Source organism: Ipomoea triloba, chromosome 5, assembly GCF_003576645.1.
Source record: "Ipomoea triloba cultivar NCNSP0323 chromosome 5, ASM357664v1".
NCBI classification, from domain to species: domain Eukaryota; kingdom Viridiplantae; phylum Streptophyta; class Magnoliopsida; order Solanales; family Convolvulaceae; genus Ipomoea; species Ipomoea triloba.
The window spans coordinates 25,344,544-25,368,587 of record NC_044920.1 but is presented as its reverse complement, the minus strand read 5'-3'; the positions used below and the strand labels follow the sequence as shown (position 1 = coordinate 25,368,587).

Genomic DNA, 24,044 nt, shown 5'->3' with positions numbered 1-24,044 from the left:
AATGATACGATATTGCATATGATGTGACAATGATAACATAAAAATAATAAGTGACAAACGATGTTATGCTAATAGGATGAAAAGTTTAAAACTATGATTGTTTAGGGGAAAAATTCAGACTTTTGTAAGAGGAAATTAAGATTAAATATAATAGTGTAAGTAAAATTGTAGAATTAAATATGAAAAAAAAAAAAAGAAGAGATAATAATTAAGTGGTGCAATGTGAAATTTGTGCATTTGAAAAGTTATTGGCTATACATTCCCATTTCTGAAAAAGCAGGAAAGTTGGAGGATTCATCAGCTTATATTAATATGAGACAGATATTAATGCTTTCCAACTCGATTGTCTTGACTTTTTTTGTTTGCTATATTTTCCTGTTTTCTTATTTTCCCATCTATAGCCCTTTTTTTATCTGTGTTGTCTTAAATGTTGGTCCCACATGCATATCAATGCAATTGAGTTATGACTTCTTATTCGAGTTTTGCTGGACGTACTACTAATCTCTATTGACATTATATTTTTATATTGTCGGTGCGTGTTGTTGTGTAAGTCACATATGTTATTGGGAGATAACGGGCGTTGAAATGTAGAAGAGCAAAACGAGTGAAGCGGAATACAGAGACCGAAGTGGAGCTACATGAGTAATTTTGTAAATATACTGTATGCTAGAGTTACATACATAACTTTATGTGCAGATTTATTTTTAAACTTATTATTTTCGATAATAGTTTGTCTCAAAAATATTATTGATAACTTGTAATTCAATCAAAAAAGAGTTTTTCCATCGCAACTTAAACTTTTACAAACAGCAAATATTGCAAACAACCTAATTAAAACTTTACAGTTAAAGATTGACACCCGTGTTCTTTTGCACCAATGAAAACACACTTTTTTTTTTTGTGATAAACAAATAAACAATCCTTGTAGTGAGCATAACTTTGATAGAGCCATGATAGGAAGGTGGGGCTTGCATTAGGTCGAATAGAACAGTTGTTGACCATCCATCTCTACCCCTAAATGTTAAAAAAAATTGTTCAGTTGTACTAGATTGTTTCTGTTTAAGGATAAGTAGAAGTGACATAAATGTTTTAGAACATGATGAATTAATGATAATCTTGCCTTGGTTGAGATATTATTGGATAACCAATCAAGACCTTCATAAAGCCCTTGCCCTGAGGTTGCACAAGTACTCTGTATATACCTGCATGCATCATATCTACCCCATTACTTACTCAATTAGTTAAGGATATATTTTTAAATGTTTCGTAGTTAAAAGTGATCATTTCGACCGTTTATATTTTGACATGCGTAAACCATAAGTTTTCTCTTTACGCAAATATAGAGTATAAAATACCATCGGCGTAGTCGGAGGGAGTGGAGGCCAAGTTTATCGGTGATTTCTGCGACGAGCATGGCATTTGGAAGATCTTGCTTATTCGCGAAAATAAGAACGGTTGCATCACGCAGTTCTTCCTGCAAATATTAAAGCAAATACGAAATTCTATTCATTACCAAATTCATAAACATTTAGAACAAAAAAAAAACTTGACAATCAGGCTAAGGATAATGAACCTCGTTAAGCATGCGATGGAGCTCATCTCTGGCTTCTCCAATTCTATCCCTGTCATTACTATCCACCACAAATATTAGGCCCTGCGTGTTCTGAAAGTAGTGCCTCCACAGAGGCCGGATCTGCACATTCATCATTAACACACAATGTCGAAACATAGCTTAACTGATTGATCAATTAAAAAAATTAATAACTCTATTTTATTGGTAGTTCTATGATTTTTGGGACATGTGAATTGATAACTCCATTCTTATGTAACAGGCCCGAATCACATAATCACATTAGAAAAATGACGAACTCAATCGAAAGGGGTAGTTCCAGGGTTTGATCCCAAATAGAGGAGGTTTGAAATTGTCCTTGTTAGAGTGTTCAAACATTTTGAACAATCATTTAAGATATATGACAACTCTTAAAATTGAGATGCAATCCTTTTTAGAATTGTGTGTATGAACAAATTGAAGCATAATGTATTTAGATCGACTTAAAAGATTAAATCGAATCGATTAACTAGTTCAATTCGTACCATTACAAACACGAACATATTTATTTAATTTTTCATGCCTGCATGGTCCAAAAAATTGTAAATCAAGATGGATAATAATAACATACCTTATCTTGTCCACCCACATCCCATACCGTGAAGCTCACGTTTTTGTATTCCACAGTCTCCACGTTAAATCCTATCAGATTAAGGATTTAATCCTGTCTGGTTAGTTTAAGCTGTGAATTAAATAGGTGTGATTAATATAAGTAGTTACCTATGGTGGGGATGGTGGTAACGATCTCTCCAAGTTTTAACTTGTATAAGATGGTAGTTTTGCCAGCGGCATCAAGACCAACCATCAAGATCCTCATCTCTTTCTTGGCAAACATCATTCTCACTAGCCGGGATATCGCTAAACCCATTGCTATACTAAGCAAACAACGCCGAAAAACAAAAATTTCAACAAAAAATTGTAAACACTCACTTTCAAATCCTTAGGATAGAAACTACAGGCAAGAAGTGGGAGAAAACAATGAGCATTTCTAAACGCTTAGAGGGGAAAAGGAATTCGATTCTCTTTTTCAGACGAATCAGATTCTGGTTAAGAGAGGGAAGAATAAAGGGCACACTATGGTTTGAAAGCATCTATGGTTTTTGTTTTTTTTGGCATGATTCTATTGCAATGATAGCGTAGAGGAAATAGGAAATTGGAATATGAATTTCCAGAATAGCTTTAAAATGTAATTGCTAAATTTATCATCCACATTACACAATCAGCAGTTGATCAGATATCACATACTGCAATACAATAGGAACATACAATACAGTAAAGTACAAGTTGGGAGCAGAATAATCCCTCATTCTTACAGTGCTAAAGCTGATTTCCAGGCTTCCAGCCGGGAAGTAAATAATGATAGATGAGAAAGAGATTCATCCTTGGGAGGAGATGATCAGAAAGTCACAAGGGGTGATCCGCTGCAATGAACATCAGAAGCATCACTAATCCTTTGTCTGGGAGACAACGTGTTGATGGCAGCAGCATCAAGATCATCATTAGTAATGTTCTTCCTCTTCTGGCTATCAATTTGTAGCCTGTCTTCTGCTGATTCAGATATGAAACCCAGTGGCTCAACTTGATGATGCTCAGAGATCATGGCTTGAGCTTCTGTCAACAGCGATGCATCATCGTCTGCAGCATATAAAATCCGCTTCATTGCTTGAACCACCTGCAGCATGAGAGAACATGGAAATGAGAGTTAAATTTCATTTTCAAGTCTGTAAATTTCTCCAGTTTTTCAAAAGATATGGTGAAAACATTAGAGCATTACAGGAATGTTTTCTATCTCCGGGCACTGGCAAAGGATTTCAATATCCCTCAGCTTTGAGAAGTAGAAGTCTCTCTCCTTCTCAAGACTATCAACAGACAGTTTCAACTCTGTAATCTGCATTTAATGCTCAAGTTAGCATTTCAAGACTAACAAAGTTAACTTCAATATGACCATAATTCACATAGCCTTTAACCTGTTGTTCATTCGCAGTTCGTTCTGCTTCAGAGTAGACAGGGGGACCTCCACTTGAGGATGGCCTGGAGGTCTTACCAGAAGGATTCATGCTGTTAGTACTGGGAACATCATTTCTTCTACCATTATGAGGCGGATGCTTGGAGGCAGCAGTTGGATTCTTGGCTGAAGGTTGTGATGGTGCAGATTTCTTGCTTACATCTTTGCAACTCTTGCTAGCCTCTCTTCTTTCCAAAGCATTGTAACTAAAAGTGAGAATTGGGAATCAAACCACAAGAAACTTCATTAACACATTACATCTGCATATAGGAAGCTCCCAACTATACTATGCTACAAGTAGTTGTAAACTAAAATCTCAACAATTTCCAATTATCACATACCCGAAAGCACACACAACTTTTAACTACAGGGTGAAATACAAAATTTCAGGTAAGAAGCATACACCAATTGTCATTTGTCAAACACCAACTCTTCATTACAATCTAGCATCACTAGGATGTCTTCAAAATTCTATAACATTGGCTCTATAATTTTCCTAGCTAACATAACTCAAAAGGACAATGGAATACCCAGTTACCAACCATAGCAGTATAGCACAAACAGTAGCATATGTTGACCATATCAATTGACAAAATGACATTGAGATACGCAAAGAGGAAAGATGTAGTATACAAAAAAAGAGGGTATAGCACAAACAGTAGCATATGGTGACCATATCAATTGACAAAATGACATTGAGATATGCACAGAGGAAAGATGTAGTATACAAAAAAAGAGGAAGCAATGGAGTCGAGTTTTTGAAATTACTTCTGTATAATCCCTCCATTTACATCACAATAGCGCTTCATCCACTGCATGAACTCCAGATTATCCAGTGCCCGGCCTTTTACTAGTTTGTTAACCTCGAGGTGCTAATAAAAACACAAAATCAAGAGTCCTATAAGCGCTCAAACCTTCAAATAGCTGCAATTGTTAATAAACTCAACTTGGTGTAGATTTTACTTCCAACACCGCATTGATCCTAATAGAAACTGTTAAACCCTAGAAAAGTACAAATTACTAGGAAAACACAGCGAAACCTTGGTGATTTTGAGCTTATTGAAGACGTCTTGAAGGACCTTGTAGTTCTGGATCATCTCGTACTCATTCTTCGCATCGAAGTTAACTTTGTGCATTGGCACCATCCCTGGGTGCACGGCGTCCATCAGCTGGCACTGAACTGCACCAGTACACGCCTGCAAAGAGATCAAAACCTCCGGTTACTATAGCGTCTGAATTAGGAAAAGCATTGAAAAATCTGAACATCAATTTCTCGATAAGGAGGATCTAGAGACATACCTCTTCGACTTTTGATAGATTGAGATGAAGAGTAGAGTTGATCCAGGCAAGGATCTCCGATCTGCCAACAAAGTACGCCGAATCCATCGTTGCGATGTTCGACGACATTTCGAATTTTCCGTTTATTATCTCTGTGCGTTTCTTGTGTTCACTCTTTAATTGCAGAGAGAGAGAGAGAGAGAGGATTTGAAATGATGGTGGAGCGGGAACTCTATACACCGCTCTGATATTCGGAAGTGAAAAGAGTATTGGGTTGGGCTTCTACTTGCCCTTTTATCGGCTTCCAAAGATGAAACCCATTAAGGTTCGGCCCATTTTATTTATTACGTTCTCTGTAAATAACATGCTTGCCATGTAATAACACTCCAAAGCTCTCTAAGCAATTGTTTTTCTTTTTTAGGTTATAATGAAAACCCTCACAAATCTTATGGATGGGTTGGATCAAGACTCTGTTTAGCATATCTAACTTATAAGTTATTATTTTAAGTTCTTTACGTTTGATCCAGTAGAATTTATAGCTTACAATATTTTATAAACTCTAAAATAAGTTCTACCAAACATATAAGAGTGTTATGTTAAAGGTCCATTATTTTTGTTGCATTGTTTGAATTATTTTTTGCTCTCAAACTACATCCTTGTGACCAGTTGAATTGTCCATGCTAGCTTTTTGAATTATTTGAAGCCATTAATGGAGACTTTGTTTTTTGGGTGGGGGTGAGTGGGTTGTGAAGACGATGGAGCCAAAAGTGGGCTGCCATGGGATCGCTTTATGGTGAGAGGGAAAATAAGAATGGGCAGTGAAGATCAGAATGTTGGGAAGTATAGTTGGAATTGCCGGATTGACTTGGGATCTGTTCCCCTCCTTTGTCTTCTTTTATCCTTTATGTATATAAACTTGATCTCGAATATATAGATAGATTTAATTCTCCAAAAAAGTTTTTAAGGTTTTAGCTAGTAAATTTGCTTAGACTGATCTCATTTGGCCCCCAATTACGAGCAAGGGTACACAACCTAATACTTGATCATGTTGTAATTGAGACAATGCCACTCCAATTACTACTCTAATAATTGGTTTAACCAATTTAAACTCCCTCGATCTATCATTTAAAAATAAATAACTAACTCTTTGATGATATATAGGCTCTAAATGTTTTATGAGATAAGTTTTAAATCAGGACAATTGTTTAATTTAATGTGTTACAATCAATACTGAATATCAATTAGGGTTAGTTATGAACAATCTAAGTTAATTTATCTTACTGTGGTCATTTGTCAGCTATATAGTCATTTATGGACAACCTAACTGGTTTAAATCTTTTTGGTGTTTTGTTGACCAAGGTCAATTATAAATAACTTAGACGGAATACTGCAGCTGTAGTGTAAATATGTACTTTCACTTAATCTCATTTTGTAAACATGCATGAAAAAACAATACAATGAGATAACTCCGTCTAAGTGAAAGTACATATTTACACTACAGCTGCAGTATTTTTGGTGAATTAAAAAATACAATTACAAAATAAATAAATAAATAAATAAATAAATAAAACAAACAAACAAACCGCACATTTTTATGATTATTTGTTACGTTTCTTACCCAATAACAAAACTTTAATTTTTGTTGGGACAAATAAAACCATAAAACTCTATTATTGATCCGTGTCATCATGACAAATTGACAATATTTTCGGCGAATTAAAACGTTTGGTGGGCTGTCAACCCCACCAAAATAACAAATCCTGACAGTTAGTATTCAAAATAGTATATATAATCCATTTTCTTGAAGACATGCATACAACATGAATACAATTTTCTCCTTTAAAAAAAATTCATTTTATATTTATAAGTTAGTCCAGTTGTTGAACTAAGATACCAGCTGAAAAATAGGGAATGTCATGAGAGGTGTCAGAGAACAATATCCAATTATGATCTAAACACAAGCTTTGATTTATGGCAATTTGAATTTGTAATTCGAGTGAAACTCACTCTTTGATTTGATTCTAGCCAGTAAAAATTGTAATGAGGTAATTTAACACTTATATAGACGGACTCAAATCAAGAAGTGCCGGAAGTAAAAGGTAGGAATACGTGTAATATTATTAAAAAATTATTATCTAGCAGATGGAGATGTTAATCAACCTTACGTACATGTGGCGTTGTGACTACAAATGGGTACATTTTTTTTATATTGTTAAACACTGTAAAAGTAGGATGAAGAAGAAGAAGAAGATGTTGGAATGTTGTCAAGTGCTTGAACTACCTCTTTCATGGCAGGTCTCTTTTGAGGGACTGGAGATATACAATTATAACCTAATTTTAGAAGTGCCAACAGGGCTTCCTCTTTCCCTTCCACGTCAGCACGGATCGCCACGTCAGCCATTCTCAGCACCTTGCTCTTCTCCTCAACTCCCATCACCGGTGGCCCGGGGACCATCTCGTCGGAAACGATGATTTTTCCGGTGAGCAGCTCCAGCAGCACGACTCCGAAGGAGAAAACGTCCCACTTCGGGTTGGGCTTGAGACTCCGGAGCGATTCGGGTGCGAGGTAGGGCGATATTGCTAACGCGCTCGGGCTCGGGCTGGGCGTCGGGCCGCCGGAAACTGCGGAATCCGGGAAGCTGTCGCGGGACGCCGTGGATCTCTTGCTGCCGAAGTTCCGGGAGGAGCCGTACACCTTCCGGCTGCTCTCGCCGGCGACGACTAGGCGTTCGAGCCCGAAATCTCCGACCTTGGGCTCCAGATCGGCGTCCAGGAGGATGTTGCTGGGCTTCAGATTCCCATGCACGTGCTTCTTCTCGTGAATGTAGCCCAGCCCACGCGCCACCCCTCTTGCTATCTTCAGCCGCACCTCCCACGGAAGATGGCGGTGGGAAGACCCGCCTTTTCCTAAATACAAACAACACGCTTCAATTTTATCCACAGAGATTAACGATTACAAAAATCAATAACAAATAGCAGAAAAATAAAGAAAACAAGATTTATCTGATTCCACAATGTACTTACTTCCCTTAGAACAAAACTTTTCGTAAATTAATTATGATGGCGATACATATGGGTTACTACCATCATATCATATTTATATGTAACACCTACACGTATCACCATCACAATTAACAAATATCTTTGCTGACGGTACTCAAGCCAAGACCCTACTTCCACCACAAAAATTAGCTTATGAGTGAAGGTTTGGCCCCAACTTAAGTACCACTCCACAATCTCTTGTGGAGCCGATGTGGGATCGTATTATTTGCTCTATGCAAATAATTGGTTTATTTTTCTGTCATTGGTATTAATTCTTGTACTCATTAATCTTAACAAATTTATCACTTAGAAATCAATTAATCTTTTCTCAAAAGGTTAAATCTTCAACCCCAAAAGCCTCCACACCCTGGTCAAACGGAGGGAAAATGTAAATTACGATTTCATTGGCGCAATAGACATGACCAAATACCAGTGCATACCAAGAATCTACTCACTTTAGACATAATTCCACATTATCACAGCCGAGATTCAAGCATTGATCACTTTCTCTGAATACTACTTACTGAACTAATAATCTATGTTTTTGTGGGCTAAAACCAATTAAACTGACTATCCGGACCACAGTTTTGCTTAAATTGACTAGACTGCATACGTGGTAACGGTTTTGGCAATTGCGAAAACCATCACCGAAGCTCAGTCGTTTTCCATCATCACTACTATCAACTATTTCATTGATCATCAGGTCCCCACTTCAGAATTTCACATTGAAAAATTACAGGAAATTGACTTTTGTAGAACATTTGACTGTCAGAAACGGGAGAAGGGTGAAACAGTTAATGTAAGAAATGGAGGGAAGGAGAAGACTTACTGTGACATGCATTGGCGAGGCTGCCATTGGGAACGAAATCGTAGATTACAAGTTTTTCATCGGCGCCCCAGTAAAAGCCACGAATCCGAACCAGATTCGGGTGAACCAGCTTGCTGATAACCCGGATCTGGTTCTCGAATTCCCTGAACCGGTACAGGCCGCTCTCGCCGATGCGGCGGACGGCCAAGGCGGTGCCGTCGTCCAACACCGTCTTGTACATTATGCTGGAGCCGCTAGCGCCCAGAATGTACGCCGACGCTTTCAGCAGAGTCTCTAATTCCAGCTCTTTCTCGCCGTCCACCGTCACCAACTCCCCTGTTTTCTGGCCCGCCGGCGGCGCGTGACCCTTCTCCGCCTCCTCGCTGTCGTCGCTCTCGGAGTTCATATTTTCCGATGACTCGTCGCCGGCGCCGGTGCCGGCGCCGGCGCGTCTCTGTTTTTTCAGACACGTCCAGGACCTTAACCAATTGTATTCCTCCGAGGATGATCCCCAGTCGAAATCCTTAGCGCTTTCTGCCTCTTTCTTTATGGTTTCTTCTGTGCGTCTCTTTTTCTTTGCCCGATAAATGTACACGAAAATCAGCGCCAGAGCTCCCAGCGCCGCCATGTCGCCCGCCACGATACCGATGATCGTGCCGGTTTTGAGACCGCTTCGTGAACGCCCCGGGGGCGAGTCTGCTCTGGCGGTTGAGTCGACGGTTTTGGGAATGGCGGCAATTGCCGGCGGGGATGTTATTGGCTCCGTCGCGTTCGGCGGTGTTGAGATTGCGGAAGGAATCGGACACAGAATTTTCACCGGCATGCCGCATAAATTCCGGTTTCCAGAAAATGCTCCGCCGTCCTGGTTTAAGAACAGAGCGTGGTCCGGAATTTCGCCGGTTAAGTTGTTGAAGGAGAGATCTAACGTTGCATTTGGGGGAATTTTCCTGGAAAATTCCGGCGGGATTTCGCCGGAAAGTCTGTTGAATGAAACGTTGAAATAGCCAAGACGGCTCCCTCCGAAATTGGGAGGCAGAGATCCGTTTATCAAATTAGAAGACAGATCTAAAACCTCGACGGAGTCAAATCCTCCCGGAAGTCTCCCGGAAAAGTAATTATCTTTCAGAGAAATGCCCGTCAGATTCCTCAAACTCGTCAAATTTTCCGGCACTACCCCGGTGAAGGCGTTCCCGGAGAGATTAAGAGACCGGAGACTCTTGAGACACCCAACAACCTCCGGCAACTCACCGGACATCCGATTGTCAGAAAAATCAAGTCTTTCAAGCCCAGAAGCATTAAACAGCGTCAAAGGAATAGACCCATTGATCGAATTATTCGAAAGATCAAGATTTCTGAGATGCTGAATCATACCAAGACTAGAAGGAATAGACCCAACAAGCTGAAAACCAGGAAGAGCCAAGCCGGTGACACGACGGCCGTCGCCGGAAACATTAGCCGCCACCACCTCACAATCAACGCCTTTCCAAGAACAGGGAACCTCATCTCCGGCATTCCAGCCTCCCAAAACACCAAACGGATCACTAACAATACTGTACTTGAAACTCATGAGCAGAACTCCATCAGTGTTGAGCCCAAGCGACTGAACAGCAAAGAGAAGCAACGCCACAAGAACTCTCCACCATAAATGGAGACCAAAGCCCTGGAAAATCATGGCGTCTCAAACCGCTCCCGCATCTCTGATTCTCCAGAAGACTAATAAGGAAGGAGATAAGATAAAGAAGAGAAGGTTAAGTGAGATTTATGACAGTGGTGTCGTGAAGGAGACCATGTGAAGACAAGTGTAAAAAAATAGTTGAATTTCATTCAAGTTAGTTAAATGTTTAACAATAGTTATATTATGTACCTGGTCCATCTTACAATGTGAATTTGTGTTTATTCAATCGTTATATCGTGGACCATGGGTCATGACTGATAATGCAGTTGTGTTGAACGGATACTACATTTGTGTTGAATTAATACTGCAGTTGTGTTGAAAGGGAACTGCAGTTGGGCGGAACAGAGGCCGTTTCATCCGTCTGGAATTGCAATTATGTTAAACTGATACTGCAGTTGTGTTGAAAGGATGAACGATCTCTGCTCCGCGCAACTGCAGTATCAGTTCAACACAACTGCAGTATCAGCCATGACCATGGTCCACAATATAATTTGCAATATTTATTTGTATATTGAATGTTCATAATTTGAATTTTGATCCTTCAGTATATAAATTGTATATTTTAGACTCATGTCCACAGAATAATTTGTCATTGTTAAATAGTAGTCATAAAATTATAAATTTAGACTTATTAGCCTTTTTAGCTTTCTTAGACTGGGCTAATTTTCTTAATTTATGATCATTTGTTATAGGATAACAAAATTAGAATTTACTCAATGCATATATATATATATTTTTAGTGATGGTGAATTTTTCTGGTAATCTAAAAAATTAAAAAAAGAAATGGAGGGGAAGCGAAACACGGAGCTCACCGATAAACCAAACTTCCCCTCTACTACCAATATGCGCACTGTTCAGACCACGTTGATGGCTTAAAGTAATAAGATGGCGTATGTACTTCCAAAACATCATATATTTATTTGCTTTCAACGTTGTCTCTGTGCGCTTTCCTTTTCTACAATGTCGTCTAACATTGGAACTATGAAAAATATAACAGGGGGCGTTGAGTATTAAACTCTACTATTACATTTAATTCCCTTCATTTTATTGGTTTCGGATGGGATTTAAATTATATAGGAACTACAAAAGTCATTTTCATATGGAATCTCACTTTTGTTTTCTAATAAGACTTAAGATGATGAAGAGAATGAAGAAAAAAATGTATTCTCCTTATAAATATATTAAGAAAACTTTTACTATAATGTTATTCAAGATGGGTATCAATATATGTATATTATACATGATTATATTATATGCTATTGTCATTAATTTCTAATAATTGTTGATTTGTTGTTACAATCAAATATGAGATACATGATATGGTCATTGCATGGATCAATTAGCACCTTAAAAATTTCCTATATATGATTGTGATTTTCGATTTTGATATTCAAATCAAATACTCATACTCAGAATGACATACAACTACTATATATAGAGGTGTCTTACGACTATTGAAAATACAATTATATTATTATTTATAAAAATAAAAATGCTTTCTTTCTCTCCAATTTTGTTTCTCGTGATGTGACTTCCATCCATTTAGTGCTAATGAATTGGGTAACCCCACTACAAATTAAAAATAAAATTTTAGTTACCAATTAGATAACTAGTTATATCGTGGACTATGGGGAGGGCGGGTTTGGTCTATATATTAATTTTACCTCATTAATATTTTTTCAAAGGTTTTTTTTTTTTTTTGGTATAAATACAATTAATGTATAAAATTAAAGGGCAACCTTAGCTAAGTTGATTGTGTAATATAATTATTTTAGTAATCAGAAATTTCAAGTTTGACTCATCACGGAATTTTGATTTATAAAAGTCACTATTATAAGCACATAAATTCATTATGGTTAATACCAAATATTTTTATATGCTTGCAATATTATTTTTATGTACCTAGCTGAAACCCATAAATTCTTCAAGTTGTATTTGATTAAGCATGAAGAAATTTGTTAGTGGGAATGAAAGAATGGTAGTGATATCTCTTTAAAGAAAGCCAAAAAAGGGGTAGTAGGGAATAGCATCTTTGGTAAGCTAGGTGACATAAAGGTGTGGTTAAGATGCTAACACAAGTGAGTCTATCAACATTTGACTTTGGAACCCTTGATTAAACTATTGGCATTATTGATGGGCGCCTGCATGTCATGTGGACAACAAGGTCATTTTAGTGTGCAGATTGGCTGCTTGTATTTGTTGTCTTGTGTAGCATTTATGAATTTCTGGAGACTGGAGATGATGGGACTTCGTCTGGTTGTGTTTCAGGGTCTCATAATCAATGTTTCACGAGATCCATATTTGAAAGGATTGATTGTGATTGAGATTAAGCTTAATTTCAGGCCAAGGACCTTGTGGTTTAGTGACACCCGCACTCCACATGGGAAGGGTGGGTTTGAGTCTCAGTGAATGCAATATTGACTCTTTGTGCTTCATTTGGTTGAGAAAGTAGTTATGAACAGATAATACATTGTAACAGAGTTAGTAGTACTCAAAAAAAGATGAATTAAGCAATCTCAGCTAAGTTGGTATAACTATAAAGTTATAAATCCGACTCCTCATATGAATACCTATTAACTTTCTTAATTACTTTAAGTAGGTCAGCTATAGACAATAATTTAAGTTGGGTTACATCCTTGTGATTCTTTGCTGGTGAGGGTCCCAAAGTGAGCTTTATCCAGAACGCACATCGGTTGCGGGTTTCCAAAAAAAATTCAAAGACTAAATGAGACCCTTGAAATTAGGATACAATCTTTTTTATGGTGAGTTAATTAAGACGTGGTTGGTATATATAGAATTTTGTTACGACTGAAGTAAAAGTGGGTAGTAAAACCTTGAATCATGGTAATTAAAGTCCATGTATGATGTATGATGTATGATGAATTTAGGACGGATGGGAATGGTTGGTGAATATAAATGCTGTATTGGTGAAAGAATTACGGAATGGGTGTTGGTAAGTAGCGTACCATACAAATTGCATTGATAAGGTGATATACTTTTACATTAATAGAAGTATAAATACACAACAAACAAACATTACAACCATATATGCTTGTCCTTGTGATATTAAGTGAGAGGTAATGAATTGGCAGCATTTTCCTTTCAAGGAAATGCACTTGGAGTTGGCAATTACATAATCCTTCCATTTGTGTAAAAGTATTTCATTGTGGAGTAAAATTGGACCACCATAAAAGAGTTTGGAATTTAGCAAAAAATGTCATTTCCACATTGGTTCTTAATTGGCTTCTTAGAGCAGGCCACACTTGAGTACCTTACCAGCTAAGTCTTTGGTTTTTAGTCCCTCTGTGGCATTGGTCTCCACTGCTGAAACCCAGTCTTGTCTCTTTCTTATCAATGTCATGGTGGTCATAATACCTCAATTTAGTAATCCTATTCACCAAATTTTGTGAGGTTGAGTTTGAGAGAACAACTTAAATGAATGGGATTGTCTATGGCTTTAATTGTTATTTAGATGTTCACTTGAATAAATTGTGATTAGAACAATATAATGATAGGTTTAGTAATCTTATTATATCTTCCCATAACCTGCCCATTTCAATATAGAGTTCTTCCCTTTAAGTCAGGGAAGCGTAGTAGATCAGTCTAATTAGTAAATTTTTAATTGAAAGAGTAAAGGACTAGTGGGATTGGTGTAGTTTAATCACTTCAATATCATCACTATTACGACTCTAACTGTTCCAATCTCACTGTTATGACTCTAACTGTTCTAATCACATCACTTTCCTAATTGAAACCTTAGAGTTATAGTTTGATAATAACTTATAACATTAAGGGTATGTAAATGCAACCTAGGCCAGTCAATAATAAGTGGACTGTTAATACAACTCCAAGCGGTTAAAAAAGAAAACGTAGTCTAAAATTTGAGAATGTTTTGTTTGTTGTATCTAATTTATTAGTTGGCTAAGTAACTAACCAATAAGTTTTTGATTAGTTCACCACACTAAATGTATTTGCAATTTCCAATTTGTTTTTGGGGGAATGGCAGTTGTATCCACTAGCTACTTTAAAAAAACAAGGTAAACCCCCTATTACACTATTTAATTAGTCCATATTTAATCAACTTTATTTATTATCACCCGTACTCATTAATTTACTAGGTGGACCATTTGTTAGCTTTGTGGGTTGCCAGATTCAACACTCAACAGGTCTTACATCTAATCTCTCATAAAGGAATTGAAAAAGTGACAAAAGTTCAAGAATAAAAAGAGAAAGTTATAAAAACATGAAAAAGATATATAGAGGTACAAGAGTTGGATTACCAATTATGATACATAAAATAAAAACAAATATTGTGTACGTAACATATGTTGCTGCAATATAGGTGTTAGGGCGAAGTGAGTGGAGAAAAGCGGAATGGAGCAATTTTTTCTTTATAAATACTTTTAGGATTACTTATAAATATGATGATTATATCTCTGAATAATGTATCGTCATCGCAATTAATAAAAAGAACTTAGCTTTTTGTGAAAGTAGACAAATTATCGAACCACATAAATCTTGCTCTTTTTTTCTTTTTTTTTTTTTTAATCTCTTGCTCCCGTTTTTTCTCAACAATGAAAAAAAAAAGTTAAAGAAAAATATAGAGATGCTCATCAAGAATGTTTGATGATGCAAAAAGATTTGGGGAATCATATTATTGATCAGAAAAGAAAAATAAGAAAAAGAAGAGTGGAATATAATGAAGCATTTAATTTGGAATCTGATTCTTGGATGCTAGCATATTGGACAGTACAGATGGATTCTGCAAAAGAGAGACAATATTATATGATCAAAGGGCAATAAAATAACAATGCAAAGTGCAATCCACAGACATGATGGATTGGATTTGATGGTTATGATTTATGAGCTTCATAAAACATGACCACTTCATTATTAGTGGTTAGTTGTTCAAAGGCTGCAAGATTCAATCACCAATAAATACAAAGATATATACTTCATATTCATTATATTTTATGTTCTGTTAGTTAGATTAGAATCATGTATAAAACATGAAAATGAATTTGAGATCAAATTATGATGTATATGTACTCTAGGTGAGTCATATAAAGCATGTGCTCTCCTTCTAAACTCAGTTTAGAGTGACTTAATATGATAAGGTTTGGACATATATAACAAGTCTAGTACAATAAGGTGGATAGATCTAGATAGATGAAAAGGCATGTAATAGGTTCGACAACCTCCTAATATCATGAAAAAATTGTTAAATTGACTCCCTAGTTCTAACAGATAGTGCAATTGGCCCCTTAACTCAAAAAAGTTCCAATATAGTCCTCTAATGCAAGCCAAGTGCACCACTCATTTTGCTGGTTTAGGGAACTTAATTGGAACATTTTTTAGTTAAGGGACACTATTCGAGACTTAATTAGGAGATCAATTTGACATTTTTTACTTCTACCACAACATAGTCCAACCAATGGGAGACTCCTACAAGACTAGTGATCAGTCTCATGTCACTAAATTATTGTATATCTGTTTGAAAAGGTGGTTGAGTGGTATAATGTGATTCTTGTATCAGAAACCTGGAGGCTATTATACAAAAATAAAAATTATCAACGCATATCCTCAAATTGTTGTTATACGAGTTTTTCTTATCATCCAAAAAAAAAAAACTATTGTGCATCAAATGTGGCTGCGTTTCCATTCTCACAGGTTGCAGATGCTTTAGTCTCTCGCAAGACCAACTTTCAATGAGATTAATTATTATGTGCACTCATGAAAAGTATAGTCCAAATCTGGGCATGGTCAATAAAGTTTTGTGGTTCACGTGGTTCTGCCTTCGCATGATTATAAACTTATAATTATTAATAATAATTGTTTAATGAAAACTTTTTAGGTAAGCAAAGGGAATCCTCGAAAGCAACTGTGGGCTGGAAACACGGGATTAGAGCACTTTTTAGCTTCGACCTGTGACTGTGAAGTGTGAATGAGGAAAGCCATAGCTTGTCTAGTCCAGAAATTCTTGTCTCCTATTTTAGTTTCTGAAAAGTTTAGTGTGAATAACAATCATTAGTAATTAAACCTTAAAATCATCGAAGATTTAACCCCTCAAAGGTTTCTTCAGGTTGATGGTTGTCATTTTCCCTGTATATGTATGCAGAAGAAAATTGCAGCACAATCATCATGTTGAGCAGATACTATAGATAGGTTAGGTTGTAGTTTTTTAAAAAAAATGCAGCATCCTGGGAAGTTTATTCAGCTAGTCAACATAAGCTCACAACTAAAATTGATTGGGAATGCTTCTGTGTGAATGATATACATAGAAAATATGTCCAAATCTACAAGTTTATGACAAAAATACTCAGTGAAAAAGAATAGAAATTTGTCAATTAAATATAAATTGTACAGTATTTGGTACAACATGGACACTAAGAATCATTAGCTACAACAAAGATGTGGACATCATTTACTAAGCTAATTGTTACACTAAAGAAGGATTGTACCTTCCTCTCCAAACACTGATCTAGACATCTAGTCATCTCGTGCGAAGTCTAGGAACAAAGTGACAACACAAAACTACAAATGGGGATTGGGTTGTTATCGACGTCAACTATTAATATTAGTAAAGACATGGTAAGTCAAATACCTAGTGAAAGTTGCTGAAACTAAGTCACATTAGGCACAGAAGAACGGTTCGCTGGTCAACTATCTTTCGCCTTGCTGCTTCCTTCAGAAGCTTTTGATGCTTCGTAAGAAGAAAGGAAGTACGTGCCCTGATTTTTCTGCAGAAATCTGCAACAAACAGCCGAATGCAATGTTTGAAATTAGCGATGCCTGGTTAAAGCATGTACTTAGTAGATAAAATGTCTTGGTTATAACACGGGTGAGGAATAGATACTTGAGGAAATCCAGCAATTTCTGCTGCAAACTAGTTAATGTCTCCTCTTCAATTTTCACACAAGCCAGTAACTCAGGCAACTTGACTGCAAACATCAGCAACCAACAGAGCTTAGGGAGTCAGGGAGTTCATAAATTTACGAGCAAACTATGAGATAACATATTTTTACTTCTGAACAAAGCTACTACCCACCCTTAAAATTTTCCGAACTTCATGGAATGGGTTTCATACTCCCATAGGCCCATGAAAATATAATATACTACATAAAGATTTTCATAAACAGGTGTTCTTCACAATATTGCCATCCCATCAATGATGCATGAATTCATCAACATCGTGAATGTAAAATTAGTTTCCCCCGTGTTATGACAAGGAATAGTTTTATCAACTTTGGAAACGTAAAGCATGCATACCAAATAGGCGCAACAGATGTTCAGCTCCATATACACTAGACGGAGAGACATTATCTGAAACTGAGTCATGATATTGTTGGCGCTCCTTTTTGTACAAAAGTATAACTGGCAATGATTTGTCAAAATACGATCTTATGCCATTGAGAATTTCTCCAACTGATTCAGCCATCCTGTATACATGAAACATAAAGCACAAATCAACAAACCGTGCAAATCACATCGTTTTAATCATTCTCTTTTCTTTTATACTTCAGCTAAAAAGAATAGTTTGTGCCCCGAGTGTAACAGTTAATACAAGGAAAAAACAATCAGATGTCAGGACATTTTGGATAAATCATGTGCCTCTAGCAATCTAAAAGTTCCCTAACCATGCATGGTACACAACGGGCTAGTGTTCAAACCACCTATTCTACTTAGAAAGGGAACTATTGAGCTCCAATAGCACCTCTTTGGTCTCCAAGTTTTTAGCATTTCCACCCCCAATCATGGACCTTGCTTGGTATTCATTAACTTACCAAGCAACATGCCAGAATATCCAAATATTAAGTAGAAACCATATTACTAAATTAACACAAAAAGATATCCATCAATGCCATTTAAAGAATATGTGTCCATTCTTTGAAAGCAATAGAAAGATACACTCACATGCCATCCTTTTTTGACCAGTGTTCAAGGTAATTCGTCAGTATATCATCAACACTAGGAGATCGTGGCAGTTTTACAAGCTGTGAGAAAACAATTCGAAAGTTTTAAGTCCATAGGAGAATGAATATTTCAGTTTAGATTCTGAATAAAAGTCTCTTAAAAAGATTACAAACTCGTTTGGATTTTGGACACTTTTCAAATCCATATTAGACAATGAACTCCAAAAAGAACTCATCACTAAAACATCATAGGTAGCAGATTCATTCCTTTATGTGAAAGAATATTTGTAACCACTACTTCTTTCTACTTTTATATGGAGTACTGCTGGTGATTAAAAACAAAGACATATCTCCACATACCATATTCTGCTGAGTGATGAACTCCCAATCATCAACAAGTTGCTTCTTTAAAGTCGATGGAATTTGAATCTTGATGAGCTTCTCAGCGGATGCATTGTCTTTCTGTTTATGAAAAGCTCCAAATATCAAAGGTTTAGTATTATCAAAGCCAAGTTATGAACTACACCTGACCAAAAATTTAAAAAAATAAAAATAAGAACTCATTTAGCCTGTTCACTGGAAAATCTTTTACAATTACATTAGATATGTGAAATTTGTGACATTGATTTTGGAAAGGCACTCTCATAAAGATCAGAAAATAGGGCAGCCAGAGGAATGAATCATATTGAGGCAGCAAATCATTCAATTTATTTTAATATTGGAGGTAGTAAAACATGGGACTGACCAATAGGGGTAAGCACATAAAATGAGAACTATATATTAAGAATTAACTTCAATAGATAAAAAATTAAAATAGAAGCAAACCTCTGTTGTTGAGTCACCCTTGCGTTTTTTCCCTTTGGGAACTGCAGCAGAAGTAAAACAATTGATAGAGTGCCTTAAAATATTTTGTTTATTTCCACATTGAATAGACAATTATCACCTACAAACAGTAAATGACATACCGTTCGTTTTCGTTTCCTCTTTATCCGCATTCAAATCTATCAAAATTTATTTTCACCCAGGATATCAAAAAGGATACCGCATAAAGTCAAGAGAAGAGCTAGAAAAATATTAAAAGAGAAGACATACCACTGTTTTTTGTATCATCTTTTTCAATTTTCGGATCTGTCAAATTCAAGCACAACAACAATATAAAGCTTGTAAGTAATTCTACCAATTAATGCCACTGAAAAGCTACACCAGTACAGCAATGCCTTCACATTTAACTAGATAAATAAATGAGAGTGTGTTCTAAAATTACGTCATATGCCACACAAAAATACAGCAATTCCTTCACATTTAACATACCAACTGAGGCTTTGGGTTTAGCTTGTGCTGAACGCCCTAATTTTGTATTCTTCTCCACTCCCAATTTCTTGTCAAGGGCCTGCTGCTTTATGATATTGTCATCAGTAAGTTTCATCAAGCGTTGAGTGCCTACCCATTCATCCCAACTGTTGCAAGATAATTATACTTCAATATCTAATATCATATAGTACCTTTTGCACATACTCCAGATTCATTGCAATCTTGAAAATCAGAACCAGAATGGTAGGCTAGTAACTGTTGCATAATCAAAGGCTCAAAAACCTTCGAAATCACATGAGATATACTTACTTCTTGTTCCAACCCTGCATGAATGAAAAAAAAAAAATTATTACTTGATGCCACTTGGATTGAAAGTATGTACAACAAGGTTATAGACTAAAATACAATAACATTGACTAGTTTGATTTAAGACGATCACTTTATAAATTTCCTGACTAGGCTGGCTTAGGGGTAAGAAGGATAGGGGTGGTGGTTTGCAGAAGTTAACAACACTCACCAAGTAATGAACAAAATATCTCCATTCATTCTCTCTAAGCTCAGCTTTTTGGACCTTCAGAATAATTTGGATTGCATCAGAAAAAGAAAAAAAAAAAATCATTACAAGATAGAAAATGTACAGGGAAACAGAAGCATGCAGGATGTAAACAATTCCACAAGTTCAGTAGATCAATTGTCTATGAAAACTTGATTTTCTGTAACAAATGGCTATCAGTAAATATGCATGCCTGTATTCTAAATTCATTTAAGGAGGTCTGGTTTAAACAGTCAGCTCCAAATAAGCATATTTCCCCAACACATGTTTCAACTTTCAACCATGGGTGACTGAGAAGTGAGAATGGAGTTCATTACTAGTTCATGAGTTTCAAAAATTTTAAAAATAGAACTTTGCTTTTGCTAAGCTCTTTCCAGATAAGCATTTTTCCCTATTTCACCATGTTTTCTCAAAATATTTATATGGGCATATTTTCTCTCATGTGGTGTGTATTGAAATATGACACTTGGGGACTGTAATTATCACATTTCAACTGAACAACTTGGGGACAGTAATTATGACATAATTAACCTAAACTGCAGCACAACCAAGAATAGCAGTGAAAATTAAAGCAATTGCAGTATTCTCCCAAAGTGTTAAGCTTCAAGAGATGCTCTGCACTAATACATTCAATTTAAGCAGTGAAAAGAAAAGAAATTATGAAGATAAGTAGATGTTAATTCAGAATTTCATGAGAAAAATTAGCTAATATCTTGGTTACTGAAGAGAAGAGAGACTTGCCTTAGCTTCATAGATGCGAGGGCCATGGTAAGCTAGGACCTTCTCTCCTTCAGAGTAGAGGCTGGAATTCGAGTCCGGAACTTCGCCGGACGACTTGTCGCTGTCCGTAGCTGATTCGTCCTTGGAGCTCACCATTTTTTTTTTTTTTTCAAATTTCAGAGATTCTTCAACTGATTTTGCTGTTAAACGGTTGTATAGAAACTGAAATCTACTTGCTCCGCTGCTTGCTCTTGATTTGCGTTGTTGAGCTAATCTCCGGCGAAAGTCGCCGCCGAGTGTCGGCTTCTTATCGCCGGCTCGAATTATATGATGGCGGATCCAAATGGATCTGTGCATGTGAGTGAACACTGAACAACTGTGCGGTGTGCGCTCGTGCCCGCTCTCTTCTTCAATTTTTATTTTTTATTTTTTATTACAGTACTATTATTCTTTTATGTTTTTTTTTTCTCAATTGGTCCAAAAAAAAAAAAACTTTAAAAAAAAACTGAATAATAGAGATATGATTGTGTACTTTACTTTTTTTTTTTTTTTTAGTTAGATTGATTACCTTAAGTGATTGACATTCATATCATTATAAGTATATGGAAGAACAATATCACAAGTTATTATAAGTGATTGATATTCATATCATTATAAGTATAATACAGAGTAACACATAATTATCGACTGGCCATTGTTGGTAGGCGCATGGTCTCAAAGAGTGCTTGCAGTCATTTATACCTATTACTAAATTGTGTATACAGTACATAGTTAACTTCTCACTCGGGTATAGACTTGGTCTTTTCAATAACATTCTCCAGTCTTGTTAGTCGCTAGATTAGGCATTATATTGTTAGGTTAGATTGGTGACATATATTCTATCATCAATAAATTTGATGTAGTTAACGATACAAAATTCTTAAAAATTTGAAGTTGAACTAAAGTTGCATCAAATCCATGCAAATGTATATTGACTCAAAGTTGAACTAAGGGGCCCCCTCCCCCCAACCCCAAAGAGATAATAATAATAATAATAACAATAATATTAATAATATTAATAATAACTTTCTCATTATATTACATAGTATTTCACAAGGATGACATATATGTAAAACAATAATGAATCAAATAAAACAATTAATTTCATAATCTTTGTCCTACTCTCCGAGGCCATTGCAACTTTATTAATGCCATTCTATCGATTTTTCCATAATACTTGCTTAAAGTAATAGCGTGCAACACTAACGATGTCCTTCTCCAGGACTAGGACCAGAATCCTTAATGTTTCTATAAGTAAATCCATGACCTATCCCAGGAGCAGGACCATCCTTGACTGCACCAATAGCGAATTGATCCAAACTGTACGTCCATTCATTTTTTCTAGCGTCTGCCGTGATTGAGTCCTGAAGCTTCAAAATACCCAAGGAACGGGCTTCTGTAGTATTTAGAACAATTGATATACTAGCCAATAATATTACAATTAAAATGAAACGAAGAGATCTAAGGTAATTAGCCATATATGTATGAAAGAAATAGTTTCCTCAAATCTCAAGTTAGCTAGAGGGCTTGGCTTGTAGTATTGGCAAGAGCTCGAGGCATGGCCAATTTATACTAAGGAAATGGAGAAATCCCGGCCATTATTATATTTATTTTTTTTTTTCAATTTTTGACTGAGGAAAAGTTATAAGCAAGAAACGTGTGTTAATCAAGTCATAGTTCGAGTCTAACTTTGGTATTAGCTTAGCAAGTTTTTCCAAAATAATAATAATAATAATAACTATTTTCTAAATTGAATAAATTTTCAGTTACCAAACATGCACAGCTTCACCTATCAACATTTAAAACTAGGCAAAAATTTGTGTGAGACCGTCTTACGAATCTTTATTCATAAAGGATCGGGTCAAGATGAAATGTAATACTTATACTAGCAAGTAAATATAATATTAAATCATGAATAAAATGTTTATATTACTTATATGAAAAAATGCAATATTTTGAAGGAAAATGTAATACTTTTACATTTTGATGTAAGATGTAATATTTTTTACAATTTGTGTAAGACCGTTTCACGGATCCTTATTCGTAAGACAGGTGAAGTCAAGATCAAATGTAATACTTATATAAAAAATGTAATACTTTTGAACACAAATGTAATACTTTTACATTTGGATTCAAAAGTATTATATTTTTTCTTATAAGTAACAAACACTTGTCAACATTACTTATTTGTCTTCTAAAGTATTACATTTTCCCCTGTAAGTAATAAACACTAATTCCTAATTAGTATTACATTTTTTAGTATAAATTTGACGCGACTCATCTCACGGATAAAGAACCGTGAGACGGTCTAAGTGAGACCCATATTTATATAAGTTGTTGTCTTGTATAGTTGTATATTTATCTTTATCTTAGGGAAATTAATGTAAACGGGTTCATTATGGGGTGACACAATAACGATACGGCATGACTCGTTAATACTAACGAGTTAGAATTGTAAACACGAACACAATTACACAAACACAAACACAAACATTGGTTGGCACAATAGTTATGTTTAGTTAATAGGTTTTTGGTCTACTCAACACGATATGACATGATAACACGTTTAGAATCCGTTAGACATGTTAATATAATTTTCTTGTTAGGAAAAAAATATTTTATTTTATTTTATTTTTAACTTAGGTGATCCCAATTTCGTCAAATTAATCCTAAGCCCACAGGACCCCGCTCCTGAAGTCTCTGTTGAGCTAAAACTAAAATTTTCTCTCAAAGATGAATATGTTATTATACTCATTTGACCAAAAAAAAAAAAAAAAAACTTGGAGAACAAAGATTAATAATGTAAGTAAAAAAAAAAAAATATCATTTATCTTTCTTTCACATGTTCACTATCATTTTTACCGGAAGAATCATAAGTTATAATTTTTTTATTTTTATTTTTTAAAGCCTTAAAAATTAAAAGTAAAAAGAACATTATACTCATGAAACTAATTAACTAAAATTGGAATTGGGAAACAATTCGTTTGAATTCTAACTGCCAACAGGTGATATGTAATATGATGCATTGTCACTGCCAACGATTTTTGGGCAATTGTTTTATGTATTGTCAAGCATTGCATTGAAACTTCTG

The 24,044-nt window shown here is 35.7% G+C and overlaps 4 protein-coding genes across 4 annotated transcripts; all 4 read right to left on the bottom strand.

Moving 5' to 3' along the window:
• Positions 1-716: 716 nt before the first annotated feature.
• LOC116019754 (ADP-ribosylation factor 1-like) lies at positions 717-2,566 on the bottom strand. The gene is made up of 6 exons (XM_031260081.1): positions 2,330-2,566; positions 2,181-2,251; positions 1,574-1,693; positions 1,356-1,474; positions 1,121-1,202; positions 717-1,014 (listed from the first exon to the last, which is right to left on the bottom strand). The coding sequence occupies exons 1-6, from the start codon at positions 2,475-2,477 to the stop codon at positions 1,009-1,011; spliced, it is 546 nt and encodes a 181-aa protein (XP_031115941.1). The 5' UTR covers positions 2,478-2,566; the 3' UTR covers positions 717-1,008.
• Positions 2,567-2,774: 208 nt separating this feature from the next.
• Positions 2,775-5,083, bottom strand: LOC116020769 (microtubule-associated protein RP/EB family member 1C-like). Its single transcript, XM_031261293.1, has 6 exons — positions 4,914-5,083; positions 4,655-4,810; positions 4,383-4,486; positions 3,577-3,820; positions 3,384-3,497; positions 2,775-3,281 (listed from the first exon to the last, which is right to left on the bottom strand). Exons 1-6 carry the CDS (start codon positions 5,019-5,021, stop codon positions 3,006-3,008), a joined length of 1,002 nt encoding a protein of 333 aa, XP_031117153.1. The 5' UTR covers positions 5,022-5,083; the 3' UTR covers positions 2,775-3,005.
• A 1,902-nt stretch (positions 5,084-6,985) lies between these two features.
• LOC116020623 (probable LRR receptor-like serine/threonine-protein kinase At4g37250) lies at positions 6,986-10,503 on the bottom strand. Its single transcript, XM_031261095.1, has 2 exons — positions 8,764-10,503; positions 6,986-7,799 (listed from the first exon to the last, which is right to left on the bottom strand). Exons 1-2 carry the CDS (start codon positions 10,412-10,414, stop codon positions 7,105-7,107), a joined length of 2,346 nt encoding a protein of 781 aa, XP_031116955.1. The 5' UTR covers positions 10,415-10,503; the 3' UTR covers positions 6,986-7,104.
• Positions 10,504-16,740: 6,237 nt separating this feature from the next.
• On the bottom strand, positions 16,741-21,306 carry LOC116019003 (protein MRG1-like). Its single transcript, XM_031259065.1, has 12 exons — positions 20,936-21,306; positions 20,159-20,212; positions 19,951-19,964; positions 19,642-19,787; positions 19,423-19,458; positions 19,296-19,331; positions 19,156-19,196; positions 18,691-18,792; positions 18,332-18,411; positions 17,687-17,856; positions 17,274-17,358; positions 16,741-17,167 (listed from the first exon to the last, which is right to left on the bottom strand). The coding sequence occupies exons 1-12, from the start codon at positions 21,269-21,271 to the stop codon at positions 17,077-17,079; spliced, it is 1,191 nt and encodes a 396-aa protein (XP_031114925.1). The 5' UTR covers positions 21,272-21,306; the 3' UTR covers positions 16,741-17,076.
• Between the last annotated feature and the right edge of the window lie 2,738 nt (positions 21,307-24,044).